This window comes from Nuphar pumila, chromosome 12, assembly GCF_984573655.1.
Source record: "Nuphar pumila chromosome 12, dmNupPumi1.hap1.1, whole genome shotgun sequence".
Lineage (NCBI taxonomy): Eukaryota > Viridiplantae > Streptophyta > Magnoliopsida > Nymphaeales > Nymphaeaceae > Nuphar > Nuphar pumila.
In genome coordinates this window covers 4,074,968-4,096,868 of record NC_143260.1, presented here as the reverse complement: position 1 = coordinate 4,096,868, position 21,901 = coordinate 4,074,968, and the positions used below count along the sequence as shown (strand labels likewise).

Below are 21,901 nucleotides of genomic sequence, written 5' to 3'. Positions count from 1 at the left end.
GTATTCCACTGAAAAGAATGTGTGATATGCATTGCATGTGGCTATGTCATCAGCTTGCCAATTAGGTGCACTGACCACGATGCATGAAAATTCAATATGCGAAGAAGTTTGGAGTTGGAGGTTAGTTGTTGTTGAGAAAGTGGAATATGCACTTTGAACGTGAGAAAACAAATGTGTTATCAAATGAAATATAACTTTATCATGCAAGCTATGGAATATTCAAGTTAATGAGTGAGATAGTGGAATATGCATTTTGAACATGAAAAGTAAATGTGTTTTCAAGTCGTATTTTCGTTGTATAGATAACTAGATACTCACTGCTAAAGCATGGCAACACTCTTTGCACCAGATTATGTTTTCTTTCTAGATCTCAAGAAAGCTCAAATCACCCTAGCCAATGTCAAAACACATGATCGTTTTGATGTCATCGACATATTTGTGCTTGTTCCTTCCACCATCCCTTCCAAGTGCACCCCTGGTCAACTTCCTTTTCCTTTCCTGCAACTCCAGTAAAACATGTTAACATGTTCCTCAAAACACCCAAAACAAGAGGTTGCAGCCATCAGACCGGAAAATACTAAAGCCCAAAACTGTTAAGTCTTACTATTTACAAACTCATGATTGTTTTGATGTCATCAACGCATATTTGTGCTTGTTCCTTCCCACCATCCCTTCCAAGGGCACCCCTGGTTAACTTCCTTTTCCTTTCCTGCAACTCCAGTATCCTCTCTTCAATGCTTCCCTTCACTATCAACCTCACCACCTTCACCTCTTCCCTCTGTCCTATTCTGTGAACGCGGTCCATCGCCTGCTCTTCAACTGCTGGATTCCACCATGGCTCTATCAGATAGACCCTTGAAGCTGCTGTCAAATTTATCCCTGCTCCAGCTGTTTTTAAACCTGCAAGCATCACTGTTGGAGCTCCAGGCCTAGTTTCAGAAAATCTGGCAATTGCTTCTGCTTTCTTCTTAGCACTCATTGTGCCATCAAGCCTCACAATGATGAAACCAGCCCTTCTGAGAGGCACTTCAAGCAAGATCAGCATCTTTTGAAACTGAGAGAAGACTACTGATTTTGTTGAAGGGTTCTCATCCCTACATGCTATCAGATGCTTTAGCAGTGCACTGGTTTTAGCACTAGCACTAGCAGATGCAAAGGAAGGGTTCTCCTCATCAGGATGTGGTGGGGCTGAGTAGAGATCTGACTCTGAAAGAGCATGGCGGCACATGGGGCAGCAGGGGTTCAGGTTCTGGAGGACTCTAGAGATACAGGCTCGGCAGAAGATATGGGAACAGCATGTGACGATAACTTGCGTCGGTGGCGAGAGGCATACCGGACAATCAAAGTCATCTCCATCTTGAAGGGCAGCCAGCATTTTCTCCAGCAGCTGAGGGTTGTTTGACACATCTGCACAGTATCGATATTGCACTCAATAACATGCAGAACAAAAGGAAAATATATCACCAAGTTAGATTGAAAAAAATCAATACTTCATCCTTGCCCATCAAAGACCATGGCCATGAAATATCTAGGTATAAGAAAGTTACACCCCATTTTGATTTTTCCTCTTCTGCTGCTGCTGCTGCTAATTCATCCGCATAATTGTAGCTTGTCAAATCATATGAGACACATCCTTGCTCCTCATAACAAACTTTCTCTAGTTCTCAGCATCTAGCGAGTATCAACAGTGACTCTTAATTAAAGACACTGATTCCAAATCTACAGGATATTAGTTAACACTACCAACCCTAAAAGATACAAACCACTCTGAGAGCTACGATGTTATGCATAGTCTAAAAGAATACAACTAAAATCAATTTGGTTAACATCAATAACTGTATTGAACTTCACCTCCCACCTAAGAATCAACATAAATCCTAATGGTTGGGCAGATTTACCTGCGTAAAGGTGACAAAAAGATGCTGCACTGTGACAGGCATGGATTATAATCCTATTCCCTGACAAGAGGACATTGAAAATTGGTGCCAGCTTTTGAATAACTTGCCTGAACAAAACGGTTTAGTGACCATGATCAAAGAAATTGCCAATTTCCTAAGCCTAAGGGAGTATCTGGGGCCCATGGACCAACCTGAAAGCTTTTGCACAATTGGTCTTATACTTGTAAGCCTTTCTGATGAAAAACATGAAACACATATCGTGAGTCACATGCACTTTGCACAATTAAGATGCAGACATGTCCCTTCATGGTCCCCCCTTATTTCAACTATTACAACTTATTATATCAGCCCGAATTTTCAAAAGACATTCTGGAGATAATGGTTAGCACGCGTGCACACACACACACACACACTTGTGTACACCCAGATCACAGTTTTCATAGTTCCCATAAATGTCCTTGCTCTTGTTTACTTTTTCGGTTATTTCCACAAATCATATCTCGCTTAACTTTAGTTGCCTAGGGGAAAATAACTAAACATATTGACATTGTTCAGCAGCAAAACTTAAAATTCATGAAATGCAGACAGGTAACAGATAGTAGAGATTAGGCATGAATGCTCATAAACAATCAAAACATATAGATATCCTTGCTTCTCAGAAGTTGATTTCAGAGTTGAATTATAACACAAATGTCTTTTGTAAATAATACCAACCCAAGACCCCCTCATGTGCCACCTTTGACAAAGTATCAAATGATAAAACAGAAAAAGCTTTCATTGAAAACATATAAGCATCTAATGAAATAATCATTTTGCAAGCTGCAAAGCATAACTAATTCTCTGCAAAACATCCGCACTTAAAGGACTTTATCAATCTAAAGCAAACAAGAATTGAGAAATTAATTAGTTTCTTACCTTCGAGATTCATAGATGGAAACAGACTTCCAATATCTGGAGGGCACAAGGAGACCGCATCACATATCTGGCGTAGTCTTAGAAGAATAAGAAGAACAGTCGAGTAGTTGCGCAACACACTATTGAGATGTATATATTCCTGAACTATATTTTTAGCGTCCAGTTCCATCTTATCATACAATTGACGCTCATCTGTGGAGAGGTCCACAAAAGAAATCTCCACCGTTTTAGGTGGCAGACTTATCAGGCTCTTTGTCCTCCGCAAAGTAATAGTCCCCATCAAGGCCTGGAACAGAATGTCAACCAAATGAAAGGCCAAAAATCAAAATTCAAGGAAAGTCTCCCATATTCTAACAGAAGCAGGAATATTATATTACAAATGAAAACTAAATTTCATCTAACGAAGAAATCAAAAATAGATGAAAGCTTCCAAACTACAAAATTCCGATGGCACCTATGAGGCCAGATAAGCAAATTAAATCAACTATTAGAAACACAGTGAGCTCATAATATAGATATGCCTAAAATGTTCAAGTTGGGGTTGAATAATTATCTCAACCAAGTTGAATCGTTGAGTCCTAATTTTCTAAATTATGGACCATTAAGCAACCCATATAGACAGGATCTTGAATATTCAATGCTAAAAAGAGAGAAGCAAGTACCTGCAGGCGCAAAAGGCCACTCTTGTTCCCCCGAACCAGTGGGTTTTGTATGAGGCTCTTCCAGTAGCTCTTGATTGAGAATGGCTGAAATCCTAAAAACTCCATCAATGCAAACAAATCAAACGAGCTATTCTGGATGGGTGTACCAGTGACTGTCCATCTTCTCTTAGAATTCAAAGCAATCACTGCCTTCGTTTGCTTGGCATTGGCATTCTTCACAACATGGGCTTCATCCAATATTACCCGCAACCACTCCATCTGCTTTATAGGTGAGCTTGGCTGATCGAACTCAGTCGCCAAAATGCTATAAGTTGTGAATACAATGTCGAATTTCCTTAGCTCTTCAGCCACCTTCGTTCTTTCTCCATGATACAAATAAACCTTCAGACTACCAGGCTTAGTGTGCGCTTCTAACTGTGTTATCCACGACGAAATGACCGTTTGAGGGCATACAACCAAAGTGGTTTTTGGCCCATTGATACTCGGCGTTTCATACACAGTCAGTGGCAATTTTGTTGCAGAGACTTCCTTATCTCTGTGAATTTCACCCTCCAATTTAGTTTTTCTTCTCGAACTCGTGCTTCTCTTACTCTTAGCTACCAAATCCCCTCTTGTGCTTTTCCTACTCTTCTCTTCCAAATTCTCACAGTCGGTTCCGCTTAGAGCTTTCCGTTTTCTACCTGAATTCGCAGTTTTCTTGCTCAAATTCCCACTTTGGTCACCACCCAAATCCTTGTTCTTGCTCAATTTTTCACTTCGGTCACCACCCAAATCCTTCTTCACATTTCGATCATATTCTTGATCATCAAAATCGGCCAAACTTGGCACAACTGCTGCACCTGGCTTGTTTGTGGCGATCAATGATATCAAAGTTAGTGTCTTCCCCAACCCCATCTCATCAGCAAGAATCCCCCCTCGGAGTGGCTCCGGCCTCTCATCCGTCCGGTAACACGTCAAGACATTCCTGAAAACCACCCCCTTCCCATCACCATCATCAATCTCCTCCCAAAACGGAGGCAATTCCCAAGAGTTCTCCCTATGAACCAGCCAGCCTAATCCTAACTTCTGGTGCAGAAAGAGAGGAGAAACGATTGCGTCCGAGGGCTCCAAAACCCTCTCCCACCTTTTCGCCGCTCCCACCGAAGCGAAGATGTCGTCGTTGGTCCCAACCGCCTCTCTAGGGTTTCTCTCTCGGACGATGGCAGCTTCGGAGAGGGAGAATGCAGGGTCGTCGTGCGAGATAGCACTGAGGCCTCCCTCGGCGAGGCAGGAAAGGGCCACGCCGACTGATTCCGGCCGAGCGAAGACGTGTATCTGGCAAGGGATTCTGAAGGGATTCCTCCATTTGGGGTTCTTGGGGTTTCTATGGTTAGGGTTTTGTGGCACGATGCCGATGACGGCGATCAGCGTCGCGTCTATGAGCGGCGAGAGGACGGCCGCGACGGAGCGCTCGATGTGGCCGACCTGCTGCGATCGGGTGTTGAGAACCTTGATGGCGTTGCGGTCGTAGGGGTTGGATGGCTCCCGGATGAGGCACACCATCTCCCGGCCAGAGATGCGGCCGGAGTAGTACTGGAGGCCGACGATGTTGGCGGTCACGAACCCGGCGAGGAAGGTCGCCTCCTCGCCCTCCTCATTGGACGGATCTCCAGAGACGATACCTTCTCCCCTGGGATTCTTCTTAGCCATGGTGATGGTCGCTGCTACTGCTCTCTATGTGGTTTTGGGGCGTGGGGAAGAAGGGTAGAAGAAGAAGAAGAGATGAGCGGGAAAGGGGGCGGAGACGACCGTTGCTAAAGGCCTCTCAAAATTTAAAGCAACGTGTATCGCCGATTCCCATGGCACGTTTCGCTTCAAGAGCCTTTACTCGACGAACCGACCGATTCGAGACGCATGGTTTTGTTTTCAGATGACCAACAACCCATGCACAGGAGGATAGAAGGGGCCAGGTCCTGACTAAACCAAGGCACAAGGTGGGTCAGGACCGACTAGCTTGGGTCTCTCCTGGGTTTTCTTTTTTCTTCTTCTTCATTGTTTGGTGCGATGGGGAGGGTTAGTAGGACTTTATCAAACTTATATAGCTTGTTTATATGAGTTTTTTTTTTGGATACTCGTTATTGTTGGTGGTATATGCCACGTAACTCTGACCCATGTCACAGGGTGTTGGTTTTCGGGACTTTATCAATCCAACTATTAGCCGGATTAAAGGGGATAAGCTGGTAAAGCAGAATACAAACAGCCCCGATTCGTCCCCAAGAAGTGGGATACGTTTGCAACGCACCATATAAATGATCACACACTGATTAATCTCTGCACTTTCCTAAGTATGTGATTGCATTTGAATGCCCTCATGCTCTATGCTGTCTGAGAGCAGCGGTGTTGCCAAAACACTGCATTGGAAATGGAATTGGCAGTTCCAGCACCACCACATTTCAACACCATTCACCAGAGGATGATTTTAGCTACTCCATCCTCAACACCATATTTTAGCAAAACCATACTTTGGCAACACATGGAAATGGTGTATACATCTTAATGCAAGTCTCCCAAACGGAAAGTGAGAGAGAGAGAGAGAGAGAGAGAGATCTTGCTAAGATTTCCTTATTGAAAGAATACAAAAGGTCCACAAATGTTATCACAGTCGATACTGCATGCTCAAGTTCCCTTCTTTATCAAGGACTCTTTGGTTTTTATGAAAGAGAAAATTTTGTTGTTCCAGGAACTAGCATGTGTGGTACACTGTTCAGAGGACTAGCAACTTGCCCAAAAACAAAGGAACAACCTGGTTGACCTCACCTGTAATCAAGACCATGATCTACAACATTCCCGACCAGTCAGAGTTGATGGTTAACATCTGACAATGTTTATCAGGAACTCTTGTATAATCATTTTCAAGAGACCATATCTTAAAACTGTCATTTACACAGCCCAAAGCATCTCAAGAATCACTCGATGCTGCAATCATCCATTTCCCAGCCGCTAGTCTGTGAAGATAGATGTGTGAGACAACTTTTCCATTGTAGGAACCTTTGGTGGCCAAAAAGAGATGTTTGTGGTTTAGCCAACTTCGAAGCTTCGATGGCCAAGTAGATGAAGACCTAAAACCAGGAAGTGGTGGTTTCAGAGGAAACTGTTTTTTATTCAGGATCCACTGCTAAGATGTAATATGTCTCCCTTTGAGATTGGCATGCGCAACTTGTTTCCTCGACTGCTTTTTGGCTGCATATCCGGTTTCCCACGCTGAAAGAAACAACTTTTGACTTAGAAGTTTTATCAAATAGCTACAATGTGAACTGTGAAGAGCAGGGTGTGCAAGAACTTCTCTGAGTGATGGCAGGCAAAAGGAGAACATAGTTCACTTTTGCATATACAAACACAAGCACTTTCCTGACATTCAGAAGGTTAAGAGCTAATTTAAATAATCCCAAATTACTCTAATAATTACTCTAGGTAGTTTCGAATAACATTAAGAGCTAAATCCATCACCACACAATTATTTGTGTCTTGCTTTGGCAAGGTCAACATCCTTAAAAAGAATTTGATACACTGAACACACACAAACACACCTGCTGTCAGATAATTAAGGGTAAAGGCAATTGGTTAGAGGTGTTCATGTGCTGCATAAACAGTTGTTTCGAACAAAGTGAAGAACTCCATTATATCTCTCCCGCATTATGTAGGATGGATACATTTCTATGGGGCCTCACATGCCAAACATACACATGGGACGAAAAGTCACCTCAAATCCACCAGCAATCCCCCTCCTTTCCCTGCAAAAATGTCCCCTGACAGAAGGCAGGACTCGTTTTTTGCAATTCACAAACACCCCACTTTCCACGGAAATGTTTCCAAATGGAGGGGATTGAATTTTTTGTGGAAGGATGGTCCTCATGGTCCTCCCATGGCATGCAAGCATGTCTTACGTGTTTCTGTAGTGCTCATGTGAAAATCAAAGTTCTTGCTTAAATATTGTAAAAATTAAGTCATTTCAAGCTTGGCTAGGCTAGCTCAGAAGACCCAGTCTTCGGAAAGAATTACCTTTCTCAATACAAATGCAAGATATAAATATGCTACTTCCCATTCATCATCTGATAATGTGCCTGCAAAGCATGACAACACATTAGAAACGTGAACATGCCATCACAAAAAAAATGAGTTTTCCCTTCAGAATAGAGAAGAAACAAACGTAGGTCTTGGAGAAAGGTCACGTTGACTCACTTTGATCCTCTGATCCATCACCTAGAGCCCCCAGTCTTTGCATGAGCTCTGCAAATTCAGGTTTTTTCAAGAACTCATGGACAAATTCATGGGAATTCTTTGCCAGAACAACATCAAAACCATACTGCAAGTACACAGAAAATGGACAATAAAGACAAATCAATATAAGAAAAGCATGAAGTCTAAACTTTAATTAATATCTTTTTACTTCGATAGACAAATCAAACAATATCTTTTGCCAGAAGCAGAATACAGAAATAAAATGGAAACATGTGAAATGTCATAAGTTACTAATTGAAAAACTAGTGGTTACTACCAAAAATATTTTTTCTGATAGGTGGCTCTACAGAAAACCCGAGTTCATCATTCTTGTGATTAGGGGCGGGCATCGGGCCGGCCCAGGCCCGTTTAGAGCTCGTTCCGCCGGGCTTTAAGTGTGGCCCGGACCGAAGATGGCCCGGCCCGTTTACTAACAGGCCAGGTTTTGGCCCGGTTCTTAACGGGCTCGGGTTTGAAGAGCAGCCCATTGGCCTAACGGGCCAATGTGAAGCGGGCCGGCTCTGGCCTGGCCCCACCCAAATCCATTAGCAAAAAGTAATAATTAACAAGTTCCCATGTACCCAACTAATTATCTTTCTAGTTTCCATAAAATTAATGCAATTAATTAGGTAAATAGTAATAGTTACCAAGTTACTATCCGATAGTTAATTTTTAAAAAAATTATATTATTAAAAAATTAATAAATAATTCAGGCCCATCGGGCCAGCCCGGGCACAGCCCATGTATGTAACGGGTTGGGTTTCGGCCCGGGCCTAAAATCTTGGCCCAAACCCAACCCATGGCAGGCTGGGTCGGCTTGGTCCATCGGGCTGCCCGGCCTGTCACCACCCCTACTTGTGAGGCTTATTTCACCAGATGCAAAACACAGAAATTCATACACATTATGGGGGTGTTTGATGTGCAGGACAAACGCCGCACAGACAGACCATGCAGGGACCAGTCTGTCCCTACCCAGGGGCGTTCCGCACGTCAAACACCCCCGATGTGTACATATTAATTTCATGAGGCTGCGGAGTTTGGTAACCTACACCTATCTAGTACTGATCAAACAAAACCCCACAGGGCATAAGGAGTACACATCTTTCTACAGAGACGTCCAAAATCAATCTCTTCTACTTATGAACATGAAAAATGGACCCAATTAAGTTCAATACTGCCCAGAATAGTCTGACAAATGCAAGTGGAACAGACATGAAGCATTTCTTTATGCACAATTGGAAGGAAAAGCTAAAAATAGATAGAAAGCAAACCTCGTCCGCTAAGGACTTGAAAACATGAAAGGGAACAATCCATTCTGGACAATCAACAGCATCCTGCAGTAATTTTGCATCAAATTAGTGATGTACTGAAACCATCAGGAAAATGAAGAAGCAGTGACGATTTGATCCACATGCCCATTATTTCTGGGAACTATTTTCTGGAAGTAACCCCTTCTGTTTAAACAGGTAGAGTGTATCAGGTCTTTTAAAAAGTTTAAAACAAAAAGTTTAAAATGTTAAGAAATTGAATTGCTTTTGGGGATTGCACTCCTTAGGAAATTACTATGATATTATTTAAGAACTGTGATAAATTTATTACCGTTATTTTCTATTTAACATGAAAATCCTTAACAATATTTTTTCTTATCAAATAAATTGAAAATTGATTATTGGAAGACTGTGTCTTCGCCAAATAGAATATGATGATAAATAAGTAATAATAGCATGATATCATCATCAAGCCTTCTCCCTCAGGCATCAAGTGTCATATTTCTTTATTCATTTGATCATTTCTACCTAAAGCCAAATCCTAGATTCATATTCTGTAGCACCTTTTATAATTCTATGATGCTGCATCCTCCACATTGCCTCTGGCAGTACCTTTAACACGTCAAGTCACTTGCTATCAAGGTACCTACTACCTACATAACTTGAATTTTTAAAAAGAAAAGATGGGTTTGGGTGTGGATAAGCACCAAGGTATAGCACCTATGACATAGGTCCTATCATGGACATCAGTAGCTGCGATTGTGTGTGTATCATAATTACAAAAATTATCAGTAACCTGAAAATATCATGATATATTTACAAAATATAAAATCTTGACAGATTCAATTATCACATAAATTAAATATATCAAGACTTTATCATAATTTAATGCAATTTTAACCTGATTTTAAGTCTCCCCATATTTTTGCATGATTTCATTTATTTTTATGGTTTTCCACATCTTGTTTTTAACAAAACAAAAGTTTTAAAAATCCTGCAAGAGTTTACTTGTAAAGAAAATCCTGAGAAACCCTCACAAGGGCCTTTCTAGTCACTGTTTACCGGTTAGCAATAAGTAGGTAGCCGTATGTTTAGTACATAACTTCATATTCAAATGAAGCTCGTAAGATAGCTGCATTGAGAGCTGAAATGAGTAACTGTATGTTTAGTACATAGCTTCATAATTCGTATTCAAATGCAGCTTGTAAGGCAGCTGCATTGAGGGTTGAAAACATAAAACCTTAAAAAGACTGAAAAACAGACCAATTTTGGTTGTCATATTACTAGCTGGACGAGCTCGCCACTTATTGGTTCAGCATGCCAAGGTCGCTGCTCATAGCCACCTAGCTGCAGAATATGTGAAAATTCATCTCCCACTTACCCAGTTTACAAGAATACTTTTCCAGAAGCCACTCATATGTCCATGCTCACAATGCTAGCATGACGCATGACCTGAGAATCAGAGATTGTTTTTTTCCTAAACAAACCACAGAACACTCTTGATTCCACTCTTCTGTTTGAAGAAACTAATATAAAGGATGCTCAAAGACCGAACTAGTCCAGCAAGTAAAATAACAAAGATTTATAGACCAGAAAAATGTGTCAAAAGCACTGACAAAAAGAATTATGATACATCCCCAAAATTACAGGATTCATACATGCTTCCATGCATTGAAAACTATCTTTCAGTAGTGAAATCATGCCAAGAACATAACCAACGATGACATCAATGGCATTTAGCAATGAAGCAATCAGGTTCGTCTTTAAGTACCTCTAAGTGGAACTGGTACTTAATGCCAAAAGGACTTGAAGATTTGAATTTCTACACAAAACAACATATAAGCAGTTAGAAGTCCACGAGGCACCAAACATATTAATTGCTTTGTATAATGAAACACTTCTCAAAAAACCATTATGCACATGAAGGAAAGCTCAAACCTTCTGAGCATAATGCTCATCAAAAGTAACCCAATATACACTATTTCCAAATGTTAGCCCTTCAGCTGCAGAAAAGGATTTTGATAGACATTGTTAACAAAATTTTGTATGTTGAAAAGTTCATAGTGTGTATGCATGCCTATATATTGAAAAGAACATCTTCACTATGAAAAACATTTACATCCCCTCAAACCCCATTTCACCAAGCTCTAATCACATGAAAAGTTCTGGTTGGGTGCGATTACTAAAGATCACAGATACAAAAGTACCATTTCGTAGTTTTTTTATTATGACATTTGCATCTGGCATAGTCCCAATAAATACGCCTCCAGGACGAAGCAATGCAGCTATGTTTGACAAGGCTCGTCGTGCACGTGCTTCAGTTGACCATGAATAATGCAATGCAAACTGCAAATTCACAATACCAAATGATAAAACATTCCCATACAAACTGAGCTTTACAAAGTTCCCTTTGAAGCCAAAAGTAGATAATTGAACATGGAATGATGTAGAACACAATAAAAGCCAAACAGTGTCATATTGGAAACAACAGTCAGAGGAAAAAATGCTGGACAATAAAATGGCTTACAGTCTAACAGACAAAAACCTAAGCATGAAAAAATCTAAGCATGCCAATAGGTGAAGTTTTGGTTTCCAAACACCACAAAACCTTTATTTTGGTATACCAAAGAACTATGATTAGTTGTCTCTAACATATATTGGTACTTGAGAATCCACCATCTTAAAAGTGCAGCACAAAGCCTGACAACCATAACTGGTCAGTGGTCACAGGTTCTGAAATTTCTAAGAGTAACAGTGAGATGGAAAACCTATTTGCAAGGCCATAACATGCATAGTTTTACAGAATGGCATTAGGATCATAGTCACAGATATCGGCAATATTTTCAAAACATCATGATATTATCGCTGTAAAGTGTAAATTCATCAAACGATAATATAGGTAAAATATCACAATATTTTGAAAATGTCGCCAATTTGATAATATCGCGATATTTACTGTTTTTATTTATTTTTTACATTTTAAATATGTTTTTCTTCTTTCTTTTACATTTTTTTCTCATTTATTTTATTATTTATGTATTTTTTCTCTAAACATGATATTTTCGTACTTATTTTTTTTATTTTTTAAGCCCCGAGATTTTCCTGAGATTTATCACCAAACCTATAATATCGCGAGAAATAGCCTCGCCGATACCGATATTTGTGACTATGATTAGGATGTGATCTCCAAATGAAGGCAAGTCCAGGAGGGCAACTCCAAATGGATGCCATGAACCCAGGAAGACTGCACCAAGAAAGGGGATGTCCACCAATTATTTGATTTCATTTCCATAGTCAACACTGAAGTTTAGGGTCATTCTTACACTCATGGTTACATCATGCAAATAATATTTCATGGTGCTATCACATTTGATATCACAAACTACACTGGATCATAATAAAGTTAACAGGTTATAATGGTCAAAGGAACAAGACAAGAGGAAACCTTACTCTCACATACCAGCACAACTTACATAGAGAGGCTTTCTCTAAATACATGCTTATTTAAATTTAACACTTACCTGACAACTGCATATATCAAATGGTGCATCATTTTCCAAAACCCTATAGAGGCCCACCTACATTACAAAGAAACCATATATCTAGAGATGATCAGAGCTAAGTATAAATAGAAACTAAATGAACTCACAGGGATCATAGGAATAGCCAATTTGAGAAAAAAACAATATTGTTCCATAAAATTATGGTATGTATAAATATAAAACTTTTATGTATCTATTTGTATGGTTAGAAAACAGTATCAAATATTCAAACTGTGACAATAAAAAAAGGATAACCAATAACCAAGAATCATCTGCATTCTTCCCATGAGAGGTGGTTAATCAAATACATTTGTAAGAAAACTGGAAGTGAGCAGTCGACATTTTTCAAAATGCAGCTTGTAAGTAGGTCCTACATAAATTGCGAAAGAACTTAAGAATCCAGTCCAAATCATTGTGAATTTCAACAACCTCAAAGCAATCTCCACAGATAAGACGAGCAGGGAATGAGACTTTCTTCCTGCGCATATTCTGGTCAGCATCACCATTATAGCGTATCCTGCAATCTTCAATCTGGATATACAAATGAGAAAAAGATAAGGTAAATGAAATGGTCACATTATTTAAACTCTTTGTCATGCAAATAATATAAAAAACAAATGACTGGACAAATTTCCTAATTATGCAGAATGATTTTACTACAGCAGTTTTTCATACATGAAACTGTAATGAAAAGAGGCGGAAGCACCAATAGAGCAAATGTCACTCTTTAAGAGTGACCACTAGAGCCAAGAACACAAACACCGAATGTGCACACACAAAAAACTCTCAAATATGGAAATGACTTAAAGTCATAAGTTGAACATTAATGAAGAAAGGAAGAGAGGGGTATAAAACCCATACATGAGAAGGAGAACACCTCCTCTATTTATAGAGGAGGGAGGCACTAAAGAAGAGACTACAAGGGGGCTCCCTTGTAGTCGTTGGGAGCTCCAACGGTCAGAAATCTGACCGTTGGGGCCCCAACGACTACAAGAGTGGGGCCCCTTGTGGTCATCCTAAAGAAAGAAAATAAAAAAAACAAAAAAGGAAAAGGATAAAAAATAAAAATAAAAAGGTACATTGGCAGAATTACAAGAATACCCCTATCGGGTATTTCAATAGAATAGAATATGTATATATATACATATATGTATACATATACTTATATATATACGGATGTATATATATATAAGTATATGTATATATATATATATATTAACACTCCCCCTCAAACTTTACGGGGAGAAGACCGAAAGTTTGCTAAGGAGAAACATGAATCGTGGAGTTGGGAGCGCCTTGGTGAAGAAGTCAGCTAGTTGATGCTCTGAAGTAACATATGGTAATGAGATAGTCCCTCTGAGGTATTCATCTCGAACATAGTGGCAATCCATTTCAATATGCTTGGTCCGCTCATGAAAAGGTGTGATTACTAGCAATGTAAATCGCACTTTTGTTGTCACAGCAGAGCTTGGTGGGAGTGTAAATGGGGACGCCCATGTCAGCAAAGAGACTTCTGAGCCATACGATTTCCATAGTTGTCATTGCCATGGCCCGATATTCAGCTTCAGTGGATGACAGTGAAACCTTCTGTTGCTTCTTGCATCTCCACGAAATGAGAGATTCACCTAAAAAAATACAAAGACCCGTTATTGAGATACGATCATTGGGATTTCCTCCCCAGTCAGCATCAGTAAAAGCAGTTAAGTCAAGAGAGGAGGAAGAGGATAAGAAGAGTCCCTTTGATATAGTATTTTTGATATATCTGACAATTCTCAATACGGCTGCCATATGAACCGAAGTAGGTGCATGCTGAAACTGGCTTACTGCATGAACCGCATGAGCTATGTCTGGACGTGTGATGGATAGATAGGTGAGAGATCCGATTAATTGACGGTAGGGGGTTGGATCCTCAAGAAGAACACCATCTTCAAGTCTCAGTTTTGCATTAATGACTTCGGGAGTCTCGACTTTCTTTTCATCAGATATTCCTGATTTGGCACAAATTTTTGCAGCTAATTTCATCTGAGATAGGATGTATCCTCGCGGGGAATAAGCCACTTCAATCCCTAAAAAATATCTCAAATAACCAAGGTCAGACATATCAAAAGTTTCTTTTAACATGGACTTTACATCATTTACTCCCTTTATGTCATTCCCAGTAATGATCATATCATCAACATACAGCAAAAGCATAATAATGGAGTCACCTGTCCTTTTAACAAAAAGAGCAGTGTCAGTATAACAAGAAGAAAATCCTAAATTTATTAATACGTTACTAAACCTATCATACCAAGCTTTAGGTGCTTGCTTAAGACCATATAAAGCCTTTTTTAATTTCAAAATTTTTCCATTTAAATCCATACCTAGAGGAGGTTCCATATACACTTCTTCATTTAAATTACCATTCAAAAAGGCATTTTTGACATCAAGTTGAAAAATTGGCCATTTTTTAACTGCGGCTATAGCAATAAGGGCTCGAACACTAGTCATTCGAGCAACGGGGGCAAAGGTTTCATCATAATCTACCCCATACTCTTGGGCATATCCCTTGGCTACCAACCTAGCCTTATATCTTTCCAATGAACCATCACTCTTAGTTTTTACTTTAAACACCCATCTACATCCAATGGGTTTTTTGCCATTGGGAGAATCAATGATTTCCCAAGTTTGTGCCTTTTTTAGAGCATTAAGTTCAAGTTGCATAGCTTCATTCCAATGAGCATATTGCTTAGCATCATTGTAATGAGATGGTTCATGAAAAGGGTGAAGAGCAAGTAGGCATGCCCGAAAGTTAGGCGAAAAAGAATCATAAGAAACAAATCTATTTGGTATTTTGGGAATCCGATTTGATCTTCTTTGAGAAGTCTCTTCGATGGACTCATTTTGGGAAAAATTTTCAAGGGCACAAGGAGGATTCCTTTCATTCCTTCTAGAGTAGACTTGAATTTGTCTTGAAACATTTTCTTCTAAGTTTTGATCATCGCTTGGATGTTCAACAAGATCTTCACTAAGGGATTCATTAAGATCAATATGATCATCTATGATGTTTTCTTTAGGCAATAAGTCAAATAAGAATGAATAATCAATATTTTCATTCGGTTGGTGCGAAAAACCACTTTCCTCTTCAAGGAATGTGACATCTTTAGAGATATAAAGCTTGTTTTTAAGTATGTCAAAACATCGATACCCTTTTTGTTTTTCGCCATATCCTAAAAAAATACATTCAATAGCCCTAGGGGAAAGTTTATCATTCTTGTGAGTTAAAACAAAACATTTACATCCAAAAATTCTTAGTCTTTTATAATCGGGAGACATATTGTAAAGTTTTTCAAATGGAGAAAGATTTTTCAAGGAGGACGAAGGGGTTCTATTGATAAGATATGTAGAGGTTAGAACCGCTTCGGCCCAAAAGGATTTTGGAATGTGTCTTGAGATTAACAACGTTCTTGTGGTCTCTATTATGTGCCTATGTTTTCTTTCCGCAAGTCCATTTTGTTGCGGAGTGTTGGGGCAAGAACGTTGGTGGAGAATTCCATTTTCTTTCAAATAGTTTTGAAAATCATTGGACATATATTCGCCTCCCGAATCGGATCTAAGAATAGATAGATTTCCCAAAAATTGGTTTTTGACCATGGCATGAAATTCTTTAAAGAAGGAGAAAACTTCGGATTTGCGACTTAGGAAGTAAATCCACGTGAATCGAGTAAAATCATCAATAAATACCACATAATACGAAAAACCTCCTTTAGACAAAATAGGGGAAGGTCCCCACACATCGGAATGAATAAGTTCAAATGGCCGAGCAGTAAAGTAACTTCTTTGTGGAAATGGAATAGCTTTAGATTTCCCAAAAATGCAATCTTTACAAGTCATGTGATTGTCTTTACAAGTATTGTTCAAAAACGGAAAAAGAGACATTTTTACAAAATTTGGATGGCCAAGTCTCTCATGCCATATTCCAATATTTTTGTCTTTTACAAGATTGCACAATGGCTTAGATGGAAGAGTCAAAAAATCCATAAAGTAGAGGTCACCCCTTCTATGGCCTTGCCCAATCAGCTTCCCTGACTGGAGATCCTGCACGGTGCAATCCTTAGGTGAGAAAGAGACTTGGCATCCATGATCGGTGATTTGAGATACGGAAAAAAGATTTAAATTTATTTTAGGAACGATTCTTACTTTAGGAACAAAAAAATTTTTAAAATCAAGTGATCCAATACTTTCAATGCTTAGTGATGTACCATCGGCCGTTGACACACAAGAAGATATAGGTTCGGAAAAAATATTTGAAAGAGAATTTTTATGAGATGTCATATGAAAAGAAGCACCGGAGTCTAGTATCCACATACCTGGAGGTGATGAAGAGTAGGCAATGGCGGCCCCGGATGTTGAAGGAGAAGTCTTGAGAAGATGTTGAAGAACTTCGGAGATGTGATTTAGAGTTTCTTTGATATCTCCTTCTTTGGTACTTTCTTCCTTCTTCGGAGAAGTTTCCCCAACCACGGCAACCTTTCCTTTGAGTTTTGGACAAGCCGGTCTAATGTGACCCGGTTCATTACAATAATGGCATATTATTCCCCTTCTAGGCCCATTATTATTTTTGTTAAAATGGGGAGGTCTATACGCTTTAACATTTGATCCGGGCCTAGTAACGGCCAAAACTTCATCACTCTTGATGCTTAAGCCAAGTCGAGTTTCTTCTTGACATATCTCGGCGAGGGCATCTTCAATAGGTAAGGCTTTGCTTCTATGGAGAAGAGATGCCCTTACTTGTTCAAACTCCGGGCGAAGACCATGAAGAAATTGAAAGAAATGTTCTTTCTCAATTTGTTCCCTCCTTAATTCAATATCTTCCGGAGCCACCCACTTAGGCTCAAGAAGAGCAAGTTCATCCCAAAGGGGAGTTAAAGAGCTAAAATAGTCCTGGACATTCATGTCCATTTGTTTGGTGGAACGGATTTTTTCTTGACAAAAAAATTGTCGAGCAAGATCCTTTTGGGTATACATACCCTTAAGGAAAAACCAAGCCTCATTGGCCCTTCTAAATTTGGCTATATTAGCACAATTTTTAAGGTCAACATTGTTCATAAACCATGCCAAGATTTTGGCATGGTTACTTTCCCAATCCTCAATTTTGGATTGATGATCATTAATAGCTTTGATGCGCTCATCGCCATCTAAAGCCTTTTCAACTTCGTTTTCGATCTTGGTGAGAACAAGAGAGGGTTCGAGAGTAGTTCCCATAACAAAACCCCAAAGTTTCTTACCTCTAAGATGATTTTCCATCGCGGAGGCCCACATGAGATAGTTGGACCCATTTAGCTTAAAAGAAAGCTCCACTTTAGAGTCACGTTCCATCGGCACCAACAAGTCCTTCCTTTCTTCAAATAAATGAGTCACGCGTTCCAAAGAAAAGGCCAATCACCAACGTAGCTCTGATACCATGTAATGAAAAGAGGCGGAAGCACCAATAGAGCAAATGTCACTCTTTAAGAGTGACCACTAGAGCCAAGAACACAAACACCGAATGTGCACACACAAAAAACTCTCAAATATGGAAATGACTTAAAGTCATAAGTTGAACATTAATGAAGAAAGGAAGAGAGGGGTATAAAACCCATACATGAGAAGGAGAACACCTCCTCTATTTATAGAGGAGGGAGGCACTAAAGAAGAGACTACAAGGGGGCTCCCTTGTAGTCGTTGGGAGCTCCGACGGTCAGAAATCTGACCGTTGGGGCCCCAACGACTACAAGAGTGGGGCCCCTTGTGGTCATCCTAAAGAAAGAAAATAAAAAAAACAAAAAAGGAAAAAGTGAAAAAGGAAAAAGGAAAAGGATAAAAAATAAAAATAAAAAGGTACATTGGCAGAATTACAAGAATACCGCTATCGGGTATTTCAATAGAATAGAATATGTATATATATACATATATGTATACATATACTTATATATATACGGATGTATATATATATATATAAGTATATGTATATATATATATATATTTTTTAACAGAAACACCCTCAAGACTAGACCACCAATGACACTAACCATATTAACACTAGCTTTAGGGAACAACTTGCAAAAAGCTTGACAACGCCAGAATCAAAGAGAATATGGCATGCACTCCCCATATGTGACGATTTAATTGAAAGCAAATGTATGTTTGAACCATGAATGTAGGAATAAAAACGTAGCTTAAACCTCCAAGAATTCTACATATCACATATCATGTGCCTATGAGATAACCAAAACAAGAAAAAAACTAAAGCATATAGTATGTGATCATTACCGATCCTTCAGCAATATCAATACCAACGTAATATCCAATCCTTGCCTTGTCCCATTTGATGAGGTCACCACCCTGTAAATATACAAATCAAATTAGCAAACAATCATGAGTTAATTGTTAAAAGCTCACATGAAATATTTGACGAGGCCACTTAGGTGAATCAATTTCCTCAACCCTTGCATTACATATTCATATTCTTTGCACCCTTTACCCAAATGCACTGAGGTAAAACTGCTTGTAAAGGCGTGCAAGCTAAAACAATTCAACAAAAAAAAGAATCAAGTTCTAAACATCACCTGCAGGTGATGTTCAAAACAGAACTACATAGTGACAGGGACAGAAATTTGTGACGGGAAATGGATGCTGCACACACTTCTCCCATTGTTGACATTGATATGCCAGCAGCTCAGCCAGCTAATCCAAATTCGCGATTGTTCCATTTTCTGATGTTAGCAATAGACAGATTGACTTCTTAAAGGTAGGCAACAAGAAACGATAAAAAGCAAATGGGTCGTTGTGGTTAGTACCAAAAATCACAACTATGATGTCTTCCGTGGACAGATTCATGTGAACATGGATAGTTCTCCATACTGATTACAACTGAGCTTCCAAACATCATTAGACACAAAAAGGGGTCCACCGAAATTAGAACCTAAATTCACAGAGGAGTTCAAGCGTGTTCAACCATTCGCCGTAAACCACTAAACCGAAAAAAGGTTGGTTGGTACTAAAAAATCACCAAATGTGAACAAATTCAGATAGATTTTTACAAATTTCACTATTCTCAGATATCGATAAACAGGTCTCCACCAGTTTAATAACTTTAATTCCACCAAAAGACAAAAGAAACGGAGAAAAAACAAAACTAGAATCATGAACGTAAAAATCTTACCTTTCCACAAGCAAGATCAAGAACGCAATCGCCTCTCCGCGCATATATATGAATCAGCACACTCTTTATCTGCAACATAATCAATGCAGAGGACTCAACAAATCGGTACAGCAGAGAGAGAAAGAGAGAGAGAGAGAGGGTCTACCCAGTTGTTGAGCTTCTTGAGATGGATGATGGGGCTCGCCTCTCGCTCTTCAAGGGTCTGGTTCGTGCGGGCGCTGTAGTGGTCGGCGACCTTCCGCGCCAAGTTCTTGGTGCTCTCGTCCTCGTAGAATTCAGCTTCTTCTGCAAAAACAAAACAGAAGAACCGCCAAAATCACCACCCCTCGAACAAATTAGGAACCGTATTCTCAGGTTTTGCAAAATATTTCCAAAGAAAACAGAGGGGGAAAACCCCTAATTTAATTGAGTCGCGAAAAAAAATCCAAAAAAAGAAGGGAAAAATAAACCGACCGCTTTGAGAGATGAGGCGTCGTCTCGATTGCGAGGGATCGAAAGAAGTCGAGGGAGAATGCTCGATGCTTCGCTTCATTTACGCCGAATTCCTTTGATTTTTTTTCCCTCGTTTTTCTCTTTTTTTCACTCTTCGTTTTGTTCCTGTCGTTCTGATACCAAAGCAAGGTGTGGAAGAGAAGAGAATGTCGACTTATTTGGCGATGTAACCGGGTCGGATTCGGTTCGGATGTAGGTCTTACTGAACCCGACGAAATCTCAGATCATTTAGGCTAGGGGTGTCAACGGGTCGGGTTGGGTTCAGACCCAGGTGGAACCAGACTTTAACCATATATTTTCCGGTATGGTATCGGGTTCGGATTCGGATCCGGATCTAATCGAATCTACTATAAGGGGAACTATATCTGGATCCAATAAAAACTACATGAACCAGACCCAGACCATTCCGGGTAAAGTAATACTTTTTATCATTTTTACATTGAAAATTTGTGGGTCTTTTAATCCAAACTCGGGTCGGATTCAGGTCTGGTATAAAATTTCACAAACTATACCTGGGTCCATGTTTTACGAGTGGAGTCCGGGTAAACCAGACCCATTGACACCCTAAATTTAGGCCTGTCAATGGGTCCGGATCTGACGGGAACTAGCTTAAGCAGAATCAGGTTAGGCTCCGGACAAAGATAGCAAGAACTGGAAAATATTATATTTTTATTCCTTTTGCATCAAATTTGAGTCAAGATCAGATAAATCCCATCAGATTAACAAGCCAATGGATATGACCTAATCTGATTTGTTGTGGGATGTGAAAGGTTATTGTTGAACCAAGATCTGATTAGTTTAACACAGCCAATTACATTCAGAAAGTCATCTGCTGTGGAAGAAGCCTGTAGAGTTTGGAAAGGGGTTTTATTTATGAAAAATGGCATGACCTTGTAAAACGGCGTGCTCTTCGAAATGTCTCCCAATTAAAGAAATCTTTTTCATATTTAAAATGTCTGATTTTTTACTTTTTATGATATTTTTTAACCCTTTCACAAGTATAGCACGACGTTCACAAATCATTTTTGCGAATGTCGTAATATATTAGTAGACTTAGTCAGTTAAAGGAGGTTAGAACATTTTATGAACATTTGCAAAAATTATTTGTGAATGTCATACTATATTTGCCAACGCGAAAGTATTTAATTAAGATGTGAATGTCTTGTCCTTCACATGTGAATGTCCTCACACATTTGCAAATGTTTCTCGGTATGCACATTAAATGTGACAGTTCACATGTTTAAAAGGTTGGTTTCCCATTTGAAGATTGTTTTTGCAACGAATTAAGGTTTTTTTATTCCCTAACCTGTTTCCTAACAATATTTTTTTATGACTATTTTTAGTGAATCGCTTGTGTGATTGTTTTATATCTGTCATGCAGCGGTATATCACCAACGACTTTTTGGAGCATTTAGTATATCAGCGGGGGCAAAATATTTCGGAAGCACATGTTTTACTCTCTATAACGGTTGAGTCAGTCATTTTTTGAAATTGTGGCATGAATCAATAAAATTTTAAAACATTGTCATGAATCAGTTAATTTGTGAAACAATTGAATGATTATCAAATTATCTTTTCATGTTCAATAACCTATTACGTTTGTTTTTTGTAATTCGATTTCATGTAAAATAACCTATTTCAATAGCCTATTTTGTTTTTTATGCTCACTAGTTATAAATCTTAT

General features: G+C 39.2%; 2 protein-coding genes across 2 annotated transcripts; both read right to left on the bottom strand.

Moving 5' to 3' along the window:
• Nucleotides 1-398: 398 nt before the first annotated feature.
• Nucleotides 399-5,164, bottom strand: LOC149819706 (DNA/RNA helicase protein). Its single transcript, XM_089983470.1, has 4 exons — nucleotides 4,198-5,164; nucleotides 3,476-4,008; nucleotides 2,814-3,099; nucleotides 399-1,407 (listed from the first exon to the last, which is right to left on the bottom strand). The coding sequence occupies exons 1-4, from the start codon at nucleotides 5,162-5,164 to the stop codon at nucleotides 608-610; spliced, it is 2,586 nt and encodes an 861-aa protein (XP_089839596.1). The 3' UTR covers nucleotides 399-607.
• A 933-nt stretch (nucleotides 5,165-6,097) lies between these two features.
• On the bottom strand, nucleotides 6,098-20,343 carry LOC149819705 (mRNA capping enzyme family protein). The gene is made up of 13 exons (XM_089983247.1): nucleotides 20,179-20,343; nucleotides 19,871-20,010; nucleotides 19,726-19,794; nucleotides 18,834-18,905; nucleotides 12,972-13,073; nucleotides 12,522-12,578; nucleotides 11,208-11,346; nucleotides 10,939-11,003; nucleotides 10,772-10,822; nucleotides 9,004-9,066; nucleotides 7,694-7,817; nucleotides 7,514-7,575; nucleotides 6,098-6,715 (listed from the first exon to the last, which is right to left on the bottom strand). Exons 1-13 carry the CDS (start codon nucleotides 20,255-20,257, stop codon nucleotides 6,617-6,619), a joined length of 1,122 nt encoding a protein of 373 aa, XP_089839373.1. The 5' UTR covers nucleotides 20,258-20,343; the 3' UTR covers nucleotides 6,098-6,616.
• Between the last annotated feature and the right edge of the window lie 1,558 nt (nucleotides 20,344-21,901).

Coding starts and splice junctions, on each gene's coding strand:
- LOC149819706 (XM_089983470.1), bottom strand. CDS start 5,164: ATGGCTAAGAAGAATCCCAGGGGAGAAGGTATCGTCTCTGGAGATCCG. Junction 4,009..4,197: donor CAAGAACAAGGATTTGGGTG/GTGACCAAAGTG, acceptor AAATTCACAGAG/ATAAGGAAGTCTCTGCAACA. Junction 3,100..3,475: donor GTGGCCTTTTGCGCCTGCAG/GTACTTGCTTCT, acceptor ATTCTGTTCCAG/GCCTTGATGGGGACTATTAC.
- LOC149819705 (XM_089983247.1), bottom strand. CDS start 20,257: ATGAAGCGAAGCATCGAGCATTCTCCCTCGACTTCTTTCGATCCCTCG. Junction 9,067..10,771: donor AGTACCAGTTCCACTTAGAG/GTACTTAAAGAC, acceptor AAATTACTGCAG/GATGCTGTTGATTGTCCAGA. Junction 6,716..7,513: donor TTGCATTTGTATTGAGAAAG/GTAATTCTTTCC, acceptor TGTTTCTTTCAG/CGTGGGAAACCGGATATGCA.